This window comes from Protopterus annectens, chromosome 2.part1 (assembly GCF_019279795.1).
Source record: "Protopterus annectens isolate FY-2018-M chromosome 2.part1, PAN1.0, whole genome shotgun sequence".
Classification (NCBI taxonomy): Eukaryota; Metazoa; Chordata; order Ceratodontiformes; family Protopteridae; genus Protopterus; species Protopterus annectens.
The window spans coordinates 332,793,259-332,806,797 of record NC_056729.1 but is presented as its reverse complement, the minus strand read 5'-3'; the positions used below and the strand labels follow the sequence as shown (position 1 = coordinate 332,806,797).

Here is a 13,539-nt window from a genome sequence, read left to right as displayed (position 1 = left end):
AGAATATATACAATAGTAGCATGAGAATTGTTTAGATTGTACATGAGGATAAATTTGCACAGAGTCTCATAGTAGGTTTAAGCTAAGATTAAAAATATGAGAAAAAGCAACACATGAGAGAAAATAAAAAAAAAAGGAGTTCATGTTTTTTTTTATACCAGAAGGAAAATCTCGTTAGGTTACCTTAGTTGTTAATAAGGTAGGGAACATAGAACAGTAGAGTAGAGAAGTATAGGGAGTGCAGTGGGGGGCATTGAGGTATCAGTCCGGGTTAGAGCAAGGACAAAGCCAATGTATTTTAAGATATTCTTTCAGGTGTTTTTTAAAAAGCAGTGAGGAAGCAAGAGTTGAGAGTTCACTTGGAAGCTGGTTCCAGGTTTTTCCCACTGTGTTGGTGAAAAGTGAGTCCCCAGCTTTGTTGTTAGATTTTATAGTGGAAACTAGAAGCTTGCTTGCTGAGCGTAATGTTGCAAAATTTCTATAGGGAGTTATCAGATTAGTGAGGACTGGGGTATTATTAGGGTGGTAGAGGATCTTTTGTGTGATAACAAGTTGTTGACAAAGTAGTTGGTTCTGGAGTTCTGGAGTTCTAACCATCCCAGTTGTTTGAGGTTGTGACAGTGGTGAGCTCTGAAAGGAGAGCCAGTGGTGAATCTGGCTATGTTATTATAGCTGGTTGGTAGTTTGTTAAGGTTGTTCTTAGAAAGATTGGTATGTATAGCAGGAGCATAGAATAGGGTACAGATCAGGTGGGTCTGGGCAATAGTGGTTCTGGCTACTGGGGTAAGGAAGGGTTTGATTCTATAAAGGGAGCCTTGTTTTCTGTTGACAGTCTTTATGGTAGTATTTATATGGACGTCATAGCTAAGGTTGTTGTCTATTGTTATTCCCAGGAGATGGGTTGTAGTGTCAGGGGAAATGCTAGTTCCATTATTAGAGGTTACTGAGAAGTGAATTTGTGGTGACTTTTGGGTATGAGCAAAGAGAAATAGTTTTGTTTTTTTGGGGTTCAGGAGGAGGCAGTGTTCCATGAACCAAGTTTCAACAATGTTAAATACTGTCTGGGTGAGGGGCTGGAGTGAGGTTGTGGACCTGGCTGAACATATGAGAGTTGAGTCATCTGCATATTGGATACAGGTGGCTTGAGGGATTTTGGCATTTAGATCATTAATAAATATTGAAAAGAGAAGAGGGCCTAAAATAGAACCTTGAGGTACTCCAATGTTCACAGGCAGGGGGGTAGAAAGCACAGCTTGTTGTCTGGTTCTAAGTAAGATGTAAACCAGAGTAATACTTGTGGGTTAAGTGACTGGGCTTTTAGTACATTAATAAGCAGATGATGGTTGACCATGTCAAAGGCTTTTGAGAGGTCGATAAATAGTGCAGAGGAAAGAGAGTTATTGCTATGATTTTTGTTTATACAGTCAGCAAAGGATAGCAGGGAGGTAATTGTGCTATGGAATGGTCGAAAGCCATGTTGGCAGTTAGCAAGTAGATTATTATGTAGAAGGTGGTGAAGTAGTTGTTGGTGGATACATTTTTCCATTATTTTAGCTATTGGGGAGAGTAAAGCAATTGGTCGAAAGTTGGAGAGCTCAGTAGATGTCCCACCTTTATGTAGAGGGATTATGTGGGAGACTTTCCATATGGAGGGGATTGTGCTTTCAGTAATAGGTCTATTTATAAGGATGGAAAAGGGACAGGCAATGGCTTTAGCTGCAATTTGCAGGTATTCCACTGGTAGGCAGTCAGCAGAAGGGGGTGCAAGGTTTGAGGTTTTGAAGTAGGTTGCAAATGAGGGCTGTAGGTACAGGCTGTATACAAAAGGAAGGAACTGGATTGTTGGTGGTATTCAGTGGGGAAGTGGTAATAGGTGGTAACGTATTAGCTAGAGGTTAAATGGCTTCAGTAAAGTAGTTATTAAAGGCATCAGCAATTTGCTTAGAGTTATTATGGGTGATACCTGATGGGGTGGGTGTTTGAGCGTCCCGGCTGAAGTAGTTTGTTAATGCCTTCTTTGTCGAGTCCCTGAGACTCCAAAGTACCATACTTTAAAATCTGCAGGGTTTCTTTTTTTAAGAGTTTTTTTAAAGACACACATTCACCTATGCCAATTTGCAATTTTTCCAAGACACAGCTCCTAAGAGAATCAGGGTTAGAGTTGTGTGGTGTCAAAAAAATGACTCTCTAATTTTTTATTTTTTATGTCCCTAATATGTTCATGCAACCAGACCCTAAAACTCCTGTAAGTTTCACCAATGTAAAACTTCTTACATCCACATCTCAACACATACACTAACCCCTCCGTATTACAACTGTATTCATATCTAGCTGTAAACTTGATGCCATTAATATAGGGAAAAGAGCTTACCACATAACTACTTAATAGCCACCATACCTTTTCAATACACAACTCCGTCACCTTAAAGTGGTACTGTACCATTTCACAGCATACTACAAAAGAATTACCTTCCTTTCAACAATTCTAGTTTCAATATTATCAACATATAAGACGTTTGACATTACTGTCTTAGGATTCTGAATTTCTTGATTTTGGTTTTTCAACATTTGAAAGTAGATGTGTGTGTGTGTGTGTGTGTGTGTGTGTGTGTGTGTGTGTGTGTGTGTGTGTGTGTGTGTGTGTGTGTATATATATATATATATATATATATATATATATATATATATATATATATATATATATATACATATATAATGTGTCCAATTTTGAAATTCCACAACTTTGAAGCTTTAAATACTGAAGCTCAGAATATCGAAGTTGTGGAATCTCGAAATGAAAAAAAAAAAAATCTCTAATAATAAAACATCACAAATCACATTTTTGCACCCCACACCACCTGAAAGTTAAATATACCAACTAAGAGATCAGACTACAGTGAGGAGAATGGTAAAGTTCCCATTCTGCACTGCACAGCAATCTCCATTGACAGGTTTCAAGATTCTACAACTTCAATGTTCTCAGCTTCAGTATTTACAGCTTCTAAATTGTGGAATTTCGAAATTATAAAGTGGACCCATGTATATATACATATGTCTGTATATATATATATATATATATATATATATATATATATATATATACATATGTCTGTATATATATATATATATATATATATATATATATGTATGTATATATATATATATATATATATATATATATATATACACACACACATATATATATATATATATATATATATATATATATATATATACATATAGATATATTTATACATATATATATATCTACATATACGTATATATATGTGTATATATATATATATATATATATATATATATATGTCATAGGTGCAACTGAATAAGTCAGCTCCTCATTTAATTGACCTGTTTTCAGAATGGTACAGTTGTTAAACTGTGACTGTAGTTAACTTTGCCAGTACAGCAGTGATTTCACTGCTGTCAAGAGGTCTGGAGGGATTTCGCTTTAGTTACACTTGTACAACTGTGGAGTTAAACTTAAGTACAGAAGTGCAGAGCAGGGCCACCATATGATCAAGTTTTACAGACTATATGCATTCATATGTCATGTTCTGGGGGCAGGTAAGCCATTGAGGGGTGATTAGGTGTTTAGTTTGCAAATGCATTAACTGATGCATAGGTGTGTGTGTGTGTCTGTGGTGTTAAGTTGACTAATGATGACTTGCTAGAATATTAGCTAATTTAAAGGACTAATGTAATTATACACTGATGGCATGACAAGCTCCCTTGCCCATTTTAGTAATGTGTGGTAACCCTAAACCTAACCATGCCTTAATCCTACCCCATACCTTACTTTAGAAAAACCTTATCCATAACACAACCATAACACTACCACTATTCAAACAAATCTCATCTGAATGAGGTTGTATTTTTTCACTTGTAAGATCAGAGAAGAAAAATGTTTCCTTTTTCAGTCTTATTTGTTTTTTTTTTGTTAAATGTGTTGTTCAATATGCTTTATTGATCAATAGTGCTTTGATGTTTGCATATTTCAATCACTTACCATAGCTCCCCTACACACACACACACACACACACACACACACACACACACACACACACACACACACACACACACACACACGCACACACACAAAACAGTTGCTAATAAATACAGCCATCAGAATAGCATTTTCTGAGGAGGTAGTCATTCAAGTAATAAGTAAGTAATAAGCGTAACTCTCATAACTAAGTATCAGGTTAAGGTAAAGAATTGTCTCAAGCTCGAATTAGATGGGATACACCCTTCTATGGTGCGTCTTTAGTGGATATAAAAAGTATATACACGTCTGTTAAAATGCCAAGTTTTTGTGATATAAAAAAATGAGACCACAATAAATCATTTCACCATGGCACCAACATGGTTCATGGCACCAATCATCCTCATAACCCCACCCCTACCTGCACCAACTCCCACTCCACCTTTTCCCCGAAACCAGTTCCCACAGCTTACATAAAATCCCTTCTGCTAAAGCTTAAGGCATGCTCTCCCTCATTTGACAACTTACCTCCCCTATTTCGCAAACCTGCAGCCAAAACCATAGCTTATCCAGTATCCATCCTTATAAACTGCTCCATTAAAGAATCCATAGTGCCAGACATCTGGAAATCCTTCTATACAATTCCACTACATAAAGGAGGTAACTCCATTGACCCAGCTAATTTCCGCCCTATAGCCATCCTCTCACCTCTTTCTAAAATCCTTGAAAAATGCATTCACTCTCAGATTCTCAAATACTTACTCCAGGAAAATCTCCTCACCTCCTCGCAGCATGGATTTAGGCCCCACCACAGCACCTCTACTGCTCTCCTTTCCTTTACACAGACCATAGCCAAAGCCAGGGATGACAACAAACTGGTGTCATGCCTATTCCTCGACCTCTCTAAGGCTTTTGACACTGTCTCCTGCCCTAATCTTCTTAACAAACTAACTGAGCTCAACCTCTCTGCTTCCACTATTAACTGGTTTTCTAGCTATCTTACTAACTGGCAGCAATCTATTAGATGGATGTCCACCTGCTCTCCCTTCTTACCTAACAACACAGGTGTTCCCAAGGATCCATCCTAGGCCCCCTTCTCTTTAATATTTTTACTAATAACCTTCACTCCGCTTGCCGTACATCTACTCTAATCCAATACGCTGACGACTCTACTCATCACCTTCTCCAAAAACCTTAATAACCTCCACTCCTTGACACAAATCTCATTTAACACAATTGAACATTGGCTAATCTATAACCAACTTATCCTTAACCCAAAGAAAACCAAGCTACTCCTCTTTCTTCCAAAATCAATGGCCAATCTTAGAAGATTGTTCTCTATCTCTTCCCTAGATAACACAACAATTCATGCTGATTCTCATATCAAACTGCTGGGGGCCATTATTGATGATCAACTGAAATTTGACATTCACATACAACAGTCCATAAAAAAGACCAACCAAAAACTTGCACTGTTGTACAGAAACAAATAATTCTTGCCTATTGCTTGTAGGACCTCCCTTGCTCAAGCCTACCTCCTCCCTTGCTTTCTCTATGCCTCACCTATTCTTATTCACCTCCAAGCAAACCTTTTAACTAAACTCAATCAGACATACAATCACATAGCTAGATTTGCCAGCAACATACAATACAAATCTCACCACTGCCTTGCCCTAAAACAACTTTGATGGCTTGACTTCCCTCAACTACTACTATCTCAGCTTCAAATTACACATTCCATACTGTATAAACCTGCCAATTGCCCCTCCCTATCTAACATCTTATCCCCTTACAAACCCTCTCGACCCCTCTGCAGTACTGATCAAAACCTGCTGGACACCTACAGACCCAAGCAAACCATAGGCAAATTACTTTACAAATGCTCTATGTCTCAAACTTGGAACAAGCTCCCTAATCATCTACGCTCTATCTACTCTCCTTTAAAAGAGAACTAAAGAGTTAACTGGCTAACTCTCCATCTTGTACCTGTCAACACCCCACCTAAGTACTCTTCTTCTTCTTTCAGCATTACATCTTCTATATCACATATGTAAGTATTGTATAACTTTGTAGATATTTGTATTGCATTTCTTTGATTTTAATGATTGTAGTATTGCTATACATTTTTGTAACTTTTTCTTTATATCGGAGCTTTTCTCCTCGGGTCTCCACTGAAAATGGGCCTCCAGCCCAGTGGACCAACCCGGTTAACAAAATTCAAATAAATAAATAAATAAATAAATAAATAAACAAATCAATAATTTTCAAAACTTTTCCCACCTTTAATCTGACCTATAACCTGTACAATTCAGTTGAAAAACAAACAAATTTGTTTGGGGAAAACTATAAAAAATAAAAAATATACAATAAGCTGGTTGCATAAGTGTGCACACCCTTAAGCTAATACTGTGTTGAAGCACCTTTTGATTTAATTACAGCATTCAGTCATCTTGGGTACACACCTGCCATCAATTAAAGAGACTCTGATTAACCCCAAATAAAGTTCAGCTGTCCTAGTAGGATTTTCCTGACATTTACTCACTTGCCTGCTACAGCAAAAGCTATGGTTTGCAGAGATCTTACAAAGCATCAAAGGGATCTCATTGTTGAAAGGTGTCAGTCAGGAGAAGGATACAAAAAAATTTCCACAGCATTGGATATACCATGGAACACAGTGAAGACAGTCTTCAAAAATTGGAGAAAATATGGGACAACAGTGACACTACAAAGAACTGGATGTCCCTCCAAAATTGATGAAAAGACAAGACAAAAACTGGTCAGGAAGGCTGCCAAGAAACCTACAGCAACACCGAAGGAGCTGTAGGAATTTCTGGCAAGTACTGGTTGTGTACTGCATGTGACAACAATCTCGTGTATTCTCCATATGTCTGGACTATGGTGTAGGGTTGCAAGACGGAAGCATTTTCTTACACAGAAAAACATCCAGGCCCGGTTAAAATTTGCAAAACAATACATCAAATCTCCCAAAAGCATGTGGGAAAATGTGCTATGGTCTGATGAGACCAAGGATGAACTTTCTAGCCATGATTCCAAAAGTTATGTTTGGCACAAAAACAACATTTTGCATCACCAAAAGAACACCATTCCTATGGTGAAGCATGGTGGTGGTGGCAGCATCATGCTTTGGGGTTGCTTTTCTTTAACTGGAACTGGGGCTTTAGTCAAGGTGGAGGGAATTATGAACAGTTCCAAATACCAGTCACTTTTGGCCCAAAACCTTCAGACATCTGCTAGAAAGCTGAAGATGAAGAGGAATTTCACCTTTCGACATGACAATGACCCCAAGCATACATCCAAACCAACAAAAGAATGGCTTCACCAGAAGAAAATTAAAGTTTTGGAATGGCCCAGCCAAAGCCCAGACCTAAATCCAATACAAAATCTGTGGGGTGACCTGAAGATGGCTGTGCACAAGAGATGCCCTCGCAATCTGACAGATTTGGAGTGCTTTTGCAAGGAAGAGTGGGCAAATATTGCCAAGTCAAGACGTGCCATGCTGATAGACTCATACCCAAGAAGGCTGAATGTTGTAATTAAATCAAAAGGTGCTTCAACAAAGTATTAGTTTAAGGGTGTGCACACTTATGCAACCAGCTTACTGTACATTTTTTATTTTTTATATTTTTTTCCCGAACAGATTTGTTTGTTTTTCATTTGAATTGTACAGGTTATAGGTTACATTAACGGTGGGAAAAGTTCTGAAATTATTTATTGTGGTCTCATTTTTTATATCACAAAAACCTGGCATTTTAACAGGGGTATGTACACTTTTATATCCACTGTATGTATACAACATTACTGAATAGAAAATGTATTTCTGTGAAGATATTCTTTAGGCGCTGGGACATCTATGAAAGTTAGGAAGTGAAGCAAAGGATGAGGTAGCCTTAGAGGACTTGACATTGTCCCCTTTTCTTGTAAGAATTTTAATAACTCAAGCAGATTGTCCAAAAAGTATTCACTGATGTTGACCCTTTTCGACATATGAAAATAAGGCCCTCAGCTAGATACCTGTATTTACAGTTGATTAAAAAAAAGTATAGCACAGCCAGTCACTGCCTGAACAGTGATAGGAGCATGTTTACTTATTTTGGTTGGATGAGCCTCCACTGTGAGACATTCTGAATACTCAGCCTCCTTGACCTGCAATATATATATGCATGTTCAGAAGAAGATAGGCACTAAGGAAGTTCTGAAAGAAGGTATCTGTTTTATTAAGTATTTTGGAAGCAGCAAGATTGATGGAGTCTCTTTAGCCACTATCTTGTCTGACTTCATATCTATGTGTTTAGGAACTACCTTTGAAAATGAAATTACCTCTGATGTAACGAAAGTTGGTTCATTATTGCCAGAATCTAAGGGTCTGGCGATTTCTTTCTTGTTAGCATTTCCAAACCTTTATAAATAGTTTTCTACAACTATATTCAGGGTTTAGCTCAAGTCACATTAAATGGTTCCCTGCTAGATAAGGACTTAAAAGACTTCGAGAATACAAGTTTTGTGGCTTGCTAAATCGAACACAATTTTCATATTTCACACTGCGGTGGTGATGCTGCGGTAGCATTGTCGCCTCACAGTACGACGTTGACCTGTTCGATTCTCAGCTAAAGCGTCTTCTGTGTGGAGACATGCGTGAATGGGCGTACCTTCATTGAAGGTTGTGCGTCAGGGCCGGCAACTCGGCACGTAAAAATCTACTGCCAATCATTAGCAGACCGGAGTTCCGCTGTGGCGACCCCTAACCAGGAAAAGCCGAAAGACACAACAACAACAACAACAATGTTTTGGCCCAGATGAAGTGTTGGGTGCATTAGTCTTCACAATCTGTTCACCTGCTTTGTGTCCATTACTTTTATTTATGTTTCTCTTGATGCTGAATGAAGAAAAATACTCAAAGGGAAAACAATTTATGAGCCAGTACACAGTAATATTTATTCAGATATGACTGGGATCCAATAACTTTTACAAAATGGTGAGAAGAATTGAAGGGAATATGGAAGAATGTGGGTTATATGAGGGAGGCATGCACAGTCTACATCAGTACCTAAGAGGCTATGAAGCATTTTTGACTTCTCTCTCTAACAAGGTTAAGTTATTTGGAGAAACTATTGCAGAGAAAACAGGACTAAGAAAGTGCCCAGACCTTAATATGATTTATATGGTCAGACACTTTTTAAAGAGGATACTACGCTTAATTAAAGTATGTATACATTCACTCCGTAACAGATATACAGTTCATTTTGAGAAAAATGTTGACTGGCTTACAAGAACAGTCAGTAATTTATCAAACACTACAACTGATAGTTTATGAAGGGCATGTAAAATACCGTCATTGTTTAGTGAAAAGAAAATAATTTGCATAAATAAAAAAAACAAAAACAAAAAAAAGTACTGTAAGCAGGGGTTGGGTGAATGACTCATACCTCTTGTAAAGTTCTAAAAGGAGAGAGTAATTACTGGACCACACTGTTCTGTTAATCTGTAGATGATCCAAAATCACTGGGGACAAAGAATGTCCTTCTTCAATGAGAGATGCCAAGTTGTAAAAGCCCTAAATAAAGAATACACATGAAACATTATTTAATGAAAAACAGCCAACAACAGCATACATGCTCTACAATAAAACATTCCATAATCATCTTACAATTAATCAAACTTTATAGCAACATTTAAGGTAACTGTATTTTACTATTATATGTCTGTGATATACTCTTACCATAGTAAAAGTTAATAAACATCCTTCAATAGTTTGCAAAAAGAAAAATATGCGGTATGTCACTTGGGACTCAGATATCTTGCGTGACCCTACATTTTAACTTTAGAGACAAAGCCAATGTATTTCAAACTAATGTTATCTACTCACCATAACGTTCCATGTTTGTTGTCCATGATCTCGCCTGCATTCTTGCTGGTTGGTTGGGTTTGGAACCGAGCATTGGTTCCGATTCAGCCTAATACTAAAGCTCGAGAGCTTCCACTGGCATAAGGCTATACCCTATCCCATCATACTTAGGGAAGTTAACCCAGATCTTGTTTGCAAAACTGTAACACATTTGAAATTATATACAAAATCCCAATGGAATAGTTATGGCCTATACCTCAAGAGGCAAGAAGGGAAGCAGAGAACACAATTTGCCACCAATACAAATTTCCTCTCAATCCTCCAGGAGCGAAGGCTGGGGGAAGGAGGGTGGGAGGCAAGAATGAAGGCGAGATTATGGACAACAAACATGGAACGTTATGGTGAGTACATAACATCTTAATATTATGTTGTCCTATCTCGCCTTCATTATTGCTAGTTGGGACAGTGTCCGTAGCACCTTCTTTCTTGGGTGGCTCAAGGGAATAAACTCTTCAGAACAGTGGAACCAAAGGAGGCCACGTCTACTTTGTAATGAGTGATAAAGGTATGAGGTTTGACCCATGTGGCTGCAGCACAGATTGAATCCATAGGTAATCTGGCCTGAAAGGTGGTCAAAGTTGACATAGCTCTCGTTGAGTGGCCTCTAAGCTTTCCTGGCAATTGTTTATGTTGAGAATTATATGCGTGGGTAATAGTGTCAGTAAGCCATTTTGACAAGTTAACTTGATAATGGTGCACCTTTTCTGTTATCTGAGAAGGAAATGAATAACTGGTCAGTTTTTCTAAATTCCTTTGTTCTATGCAAGTAGAAGCATAACTGTCTGTGGACATCCAATTGGTGTAGCGAATATTCTGCCTTGTTGCCATAGTTTGGAAAGAAAACAGGCAGGTCAAAAGACTGATTTAAGTTGGTTTCAGAACATACTTTGAGAAGGAATGAAGGATTAGTTCTAAGAGAGACTCTGTCTCTGTGAAAAACTAAGTAGGGAGGGTGAATGGACAGAACTTCAAGTTATGAAACCCTCCTAGCTGAAGTAATGGCTACCAGAAAAGCTGTTTCCAATGTTAGAAATTTTGGTTGGCAAGAGGAAGCTGGTTCGTATGGTGGGAGAATCAGAGTAGACAGTACCAAACTGAGGTCTCAAGGATTTGGTGATTCCCTTATTGGAGGCCTTAGTAAGATGTACCTCTCAGGAAAGCCTTGCATAATCTGTGAGACATTATTTTTGATCCCATGTCTCCTATGTGGTAGTTAGATATGGTGGCTAATTGTACTCGTATGGTAGCTGCTGCTGCGCCTTCACTGAAAATTTCTGCTAAGAAATCTAAATTCGTACTTACGGTGGCTGTGAATGGGTCTATGTGATTCTTAGAAGCCCAACAAGAAAATCTTTTCCATTTGCTAGCATAAAGCTTTCTAGTTGTTGTCTTATGAGATGAAATTACAATATGTCCCACTGGAGGGGATATGTCTGGACAATTACATCCTGTGGTGACTCTCCTGGTGGGGGAATTAGGGAAAGGTAGCTGCTGCATCTGCTGTTCATGGACATGGCAAACAGGTCACAGCAAGGCTGGCCCCACTTGTGAAAAATCTGGTTTGCAATTACTTGTTTTAGGGACCACTCGTGAGGCATTAGAATTGCTCTGCTCAATTTGTCTGCTGTCACATTGGATTTCATCGGAATATGCGCTGCAATCAGAAAACATTGAGAAGAGACTGCCCACTACCATACTCTTTGAGCCTCTCGACACAGGGGGTGGGATCTGGTTCCGCCTTGTTTGTTGATATACCACACCTACTGACATATTGTCTGTCTGTATTGCAATCGTACCTGGTGGAAGCGAGTTCTGGAATGCCTGCAATGCCAAAAGCACAGCTCTCATCCTTAGGACACTGATGTGCAAGTGGTACTCATGTTTCTGCCAAGTTCCTTGGATGGTCTTTCCCAGATAATCTCCCCCCACCCTATCTAGGAACCATCTGTGGTCATTGTGGCTACTGGTTGGGGGAGAGTGAATGGCCTGCCTAGAATTACCTGCTTGGAATGAAGCTACCAATGTAGGTCTTTCTTGCAGGTGTCTGTAATGAAGATCTTGTGGGACATGGATAACTCCTGCATGGACCACTGAGCCACTGTAGGACTCTCATATGTAGACATGCCAGGGGTACTAATGTTATAGCAGCTGCCATAGTGTCCAAGACCTTTAGAACCAACTTTGTCTGTACTTTTTGTTTTGAGAGCAAGATGGGCACTTGATGTCGTAGTGTCTGTACCCTGTCATGAGGCAGTTGTGCTACCATGTCTTCCATGTTTAAGTCTGCTCCTATAAATATAATATACTGTGATGGCAACAAGACAGATTTTTCGAAATTTATGGTAATGCCCAGTTCCGAGCAAAGATGAATGGTGGTGTCTCTTGCCTTGGTTAGTAGATGTTTGGTGGTGGCGGTCAGGAGCCAGTCGTCTAAGTATGGAAACACCTGGAATCCTAGACACCTCATGTGAGCTGTGACTACTGCCATGCATTTGGTAAACACTCTGGGAGCTGTAGTGAGACCAAAGGGCAGAGCATGGAATTGGTAATGACCTACTCCCAGCCAGAAGTGTAGCTGTCTCCTGGATCGCCTGTCCATTTTTATAACCATAGATCAGCTGAGCACATATAATTGTCTTTTCCCAGAAAGGGAAGTATAGACTGCAGTGTCACCATCCGGAACTTTGATTTTTTTTTACCGACTTATTCAGTTTGCTGAGATCCAAGATGGGTCTCCAGTCCCCTGTTTTTCTTGGAACTAAAAAGAACCTTGAGAAAGTTCCGGATCCGGTTTGATCTGCAGGGATTTCTCGGATGACTCTTTTTCTTAGCAGGTTTTGTATCTCTAGAGTTGCTTGATCCCTTTGACAGAGGGAATGTCTGGGACTGATTTTGTTTTTGGGGGTGGGGTGGAGGAGGGCATGTTTTATCCCCTGGATATTACTGACTGTACTCATTTGTCTTGTGTGATATTTAGCCAGGTTTTTGGGTACAATGAAAGTCTGCCCCCGACTGCCTCCAGAGGTGGACAAGCAGACCTCCTTTCAGGAGCACTGGAAGGGTCTGCCAGAGAAAGTGCAGTTGTGTACACTTACCATAAATGTAGATGTTCGAGTGTATTCACTGTTGCAGTCATCACCTGTGAGTTATCCCTGCTGTGGTAGCCCTTGGCTGCCCGAATACCAGAGAATGTTTTTCTGCGTCAGCTGCAGTCACCTGTAGTCTGACATCAGGTCATCAGTGCTATAAAGCAAGGCAGCCAATGTCATTACATCAGTTTTTCTTGCCCTAACCCATCAAAAACAGAAGGAAATAAGGTAAAGTTGTCCTGGTGGCTAAAGGCCACTGTGGGAAGTTTATGTCCTCCTAGGGGAAGAGGATATAAGGGGGACGGAGGGAGAGAAACCAGGACTGCAACAGTGAATACACTAGAACATCTACATTTATGGTACGTTCTTTGTGTTTCACTGTTGCAGTCTTCACCTTTGGGAGGATTCTCAAAGCTGAGGAGAGGGGTGGAAGGATAGGTTAGAGCCCAAGTAATGGGTCAGCAAGCCCTGCAGAACTGCAGAGGCAAACCCTGCTCTAGACATAGAAAAAAAGAGGTAGGTGGTAA

At 39.4% G+C, this 13,539-nt stretch overlaps 1 protein-coding gene across 2 annotated transcripts in view; it reads right to left on the bottom strand.

Annotated features, from left to right (window-relative positions):
• SEL1L3 (SEL1L family member 3) overlaps positions 1–13,539 on the bottom strand; it is a 1,757,172-nt gene that overhangs the window by 83,646 nt on the left and 1,659,987 nt on the right. For both annotated transcript variants that reach the window (XM_044062158.1, XM_044062159.1), the window contains exon 21: positions 9,445–9,572. In XM_044062158.1, coding sequence (XP_043918093.1) covers positions 9,445–9,572 — 128 coding nt within the window. The remainder of the gene's footprint in view (positions 1–9,444; positions 9,573–13,539) is intronic.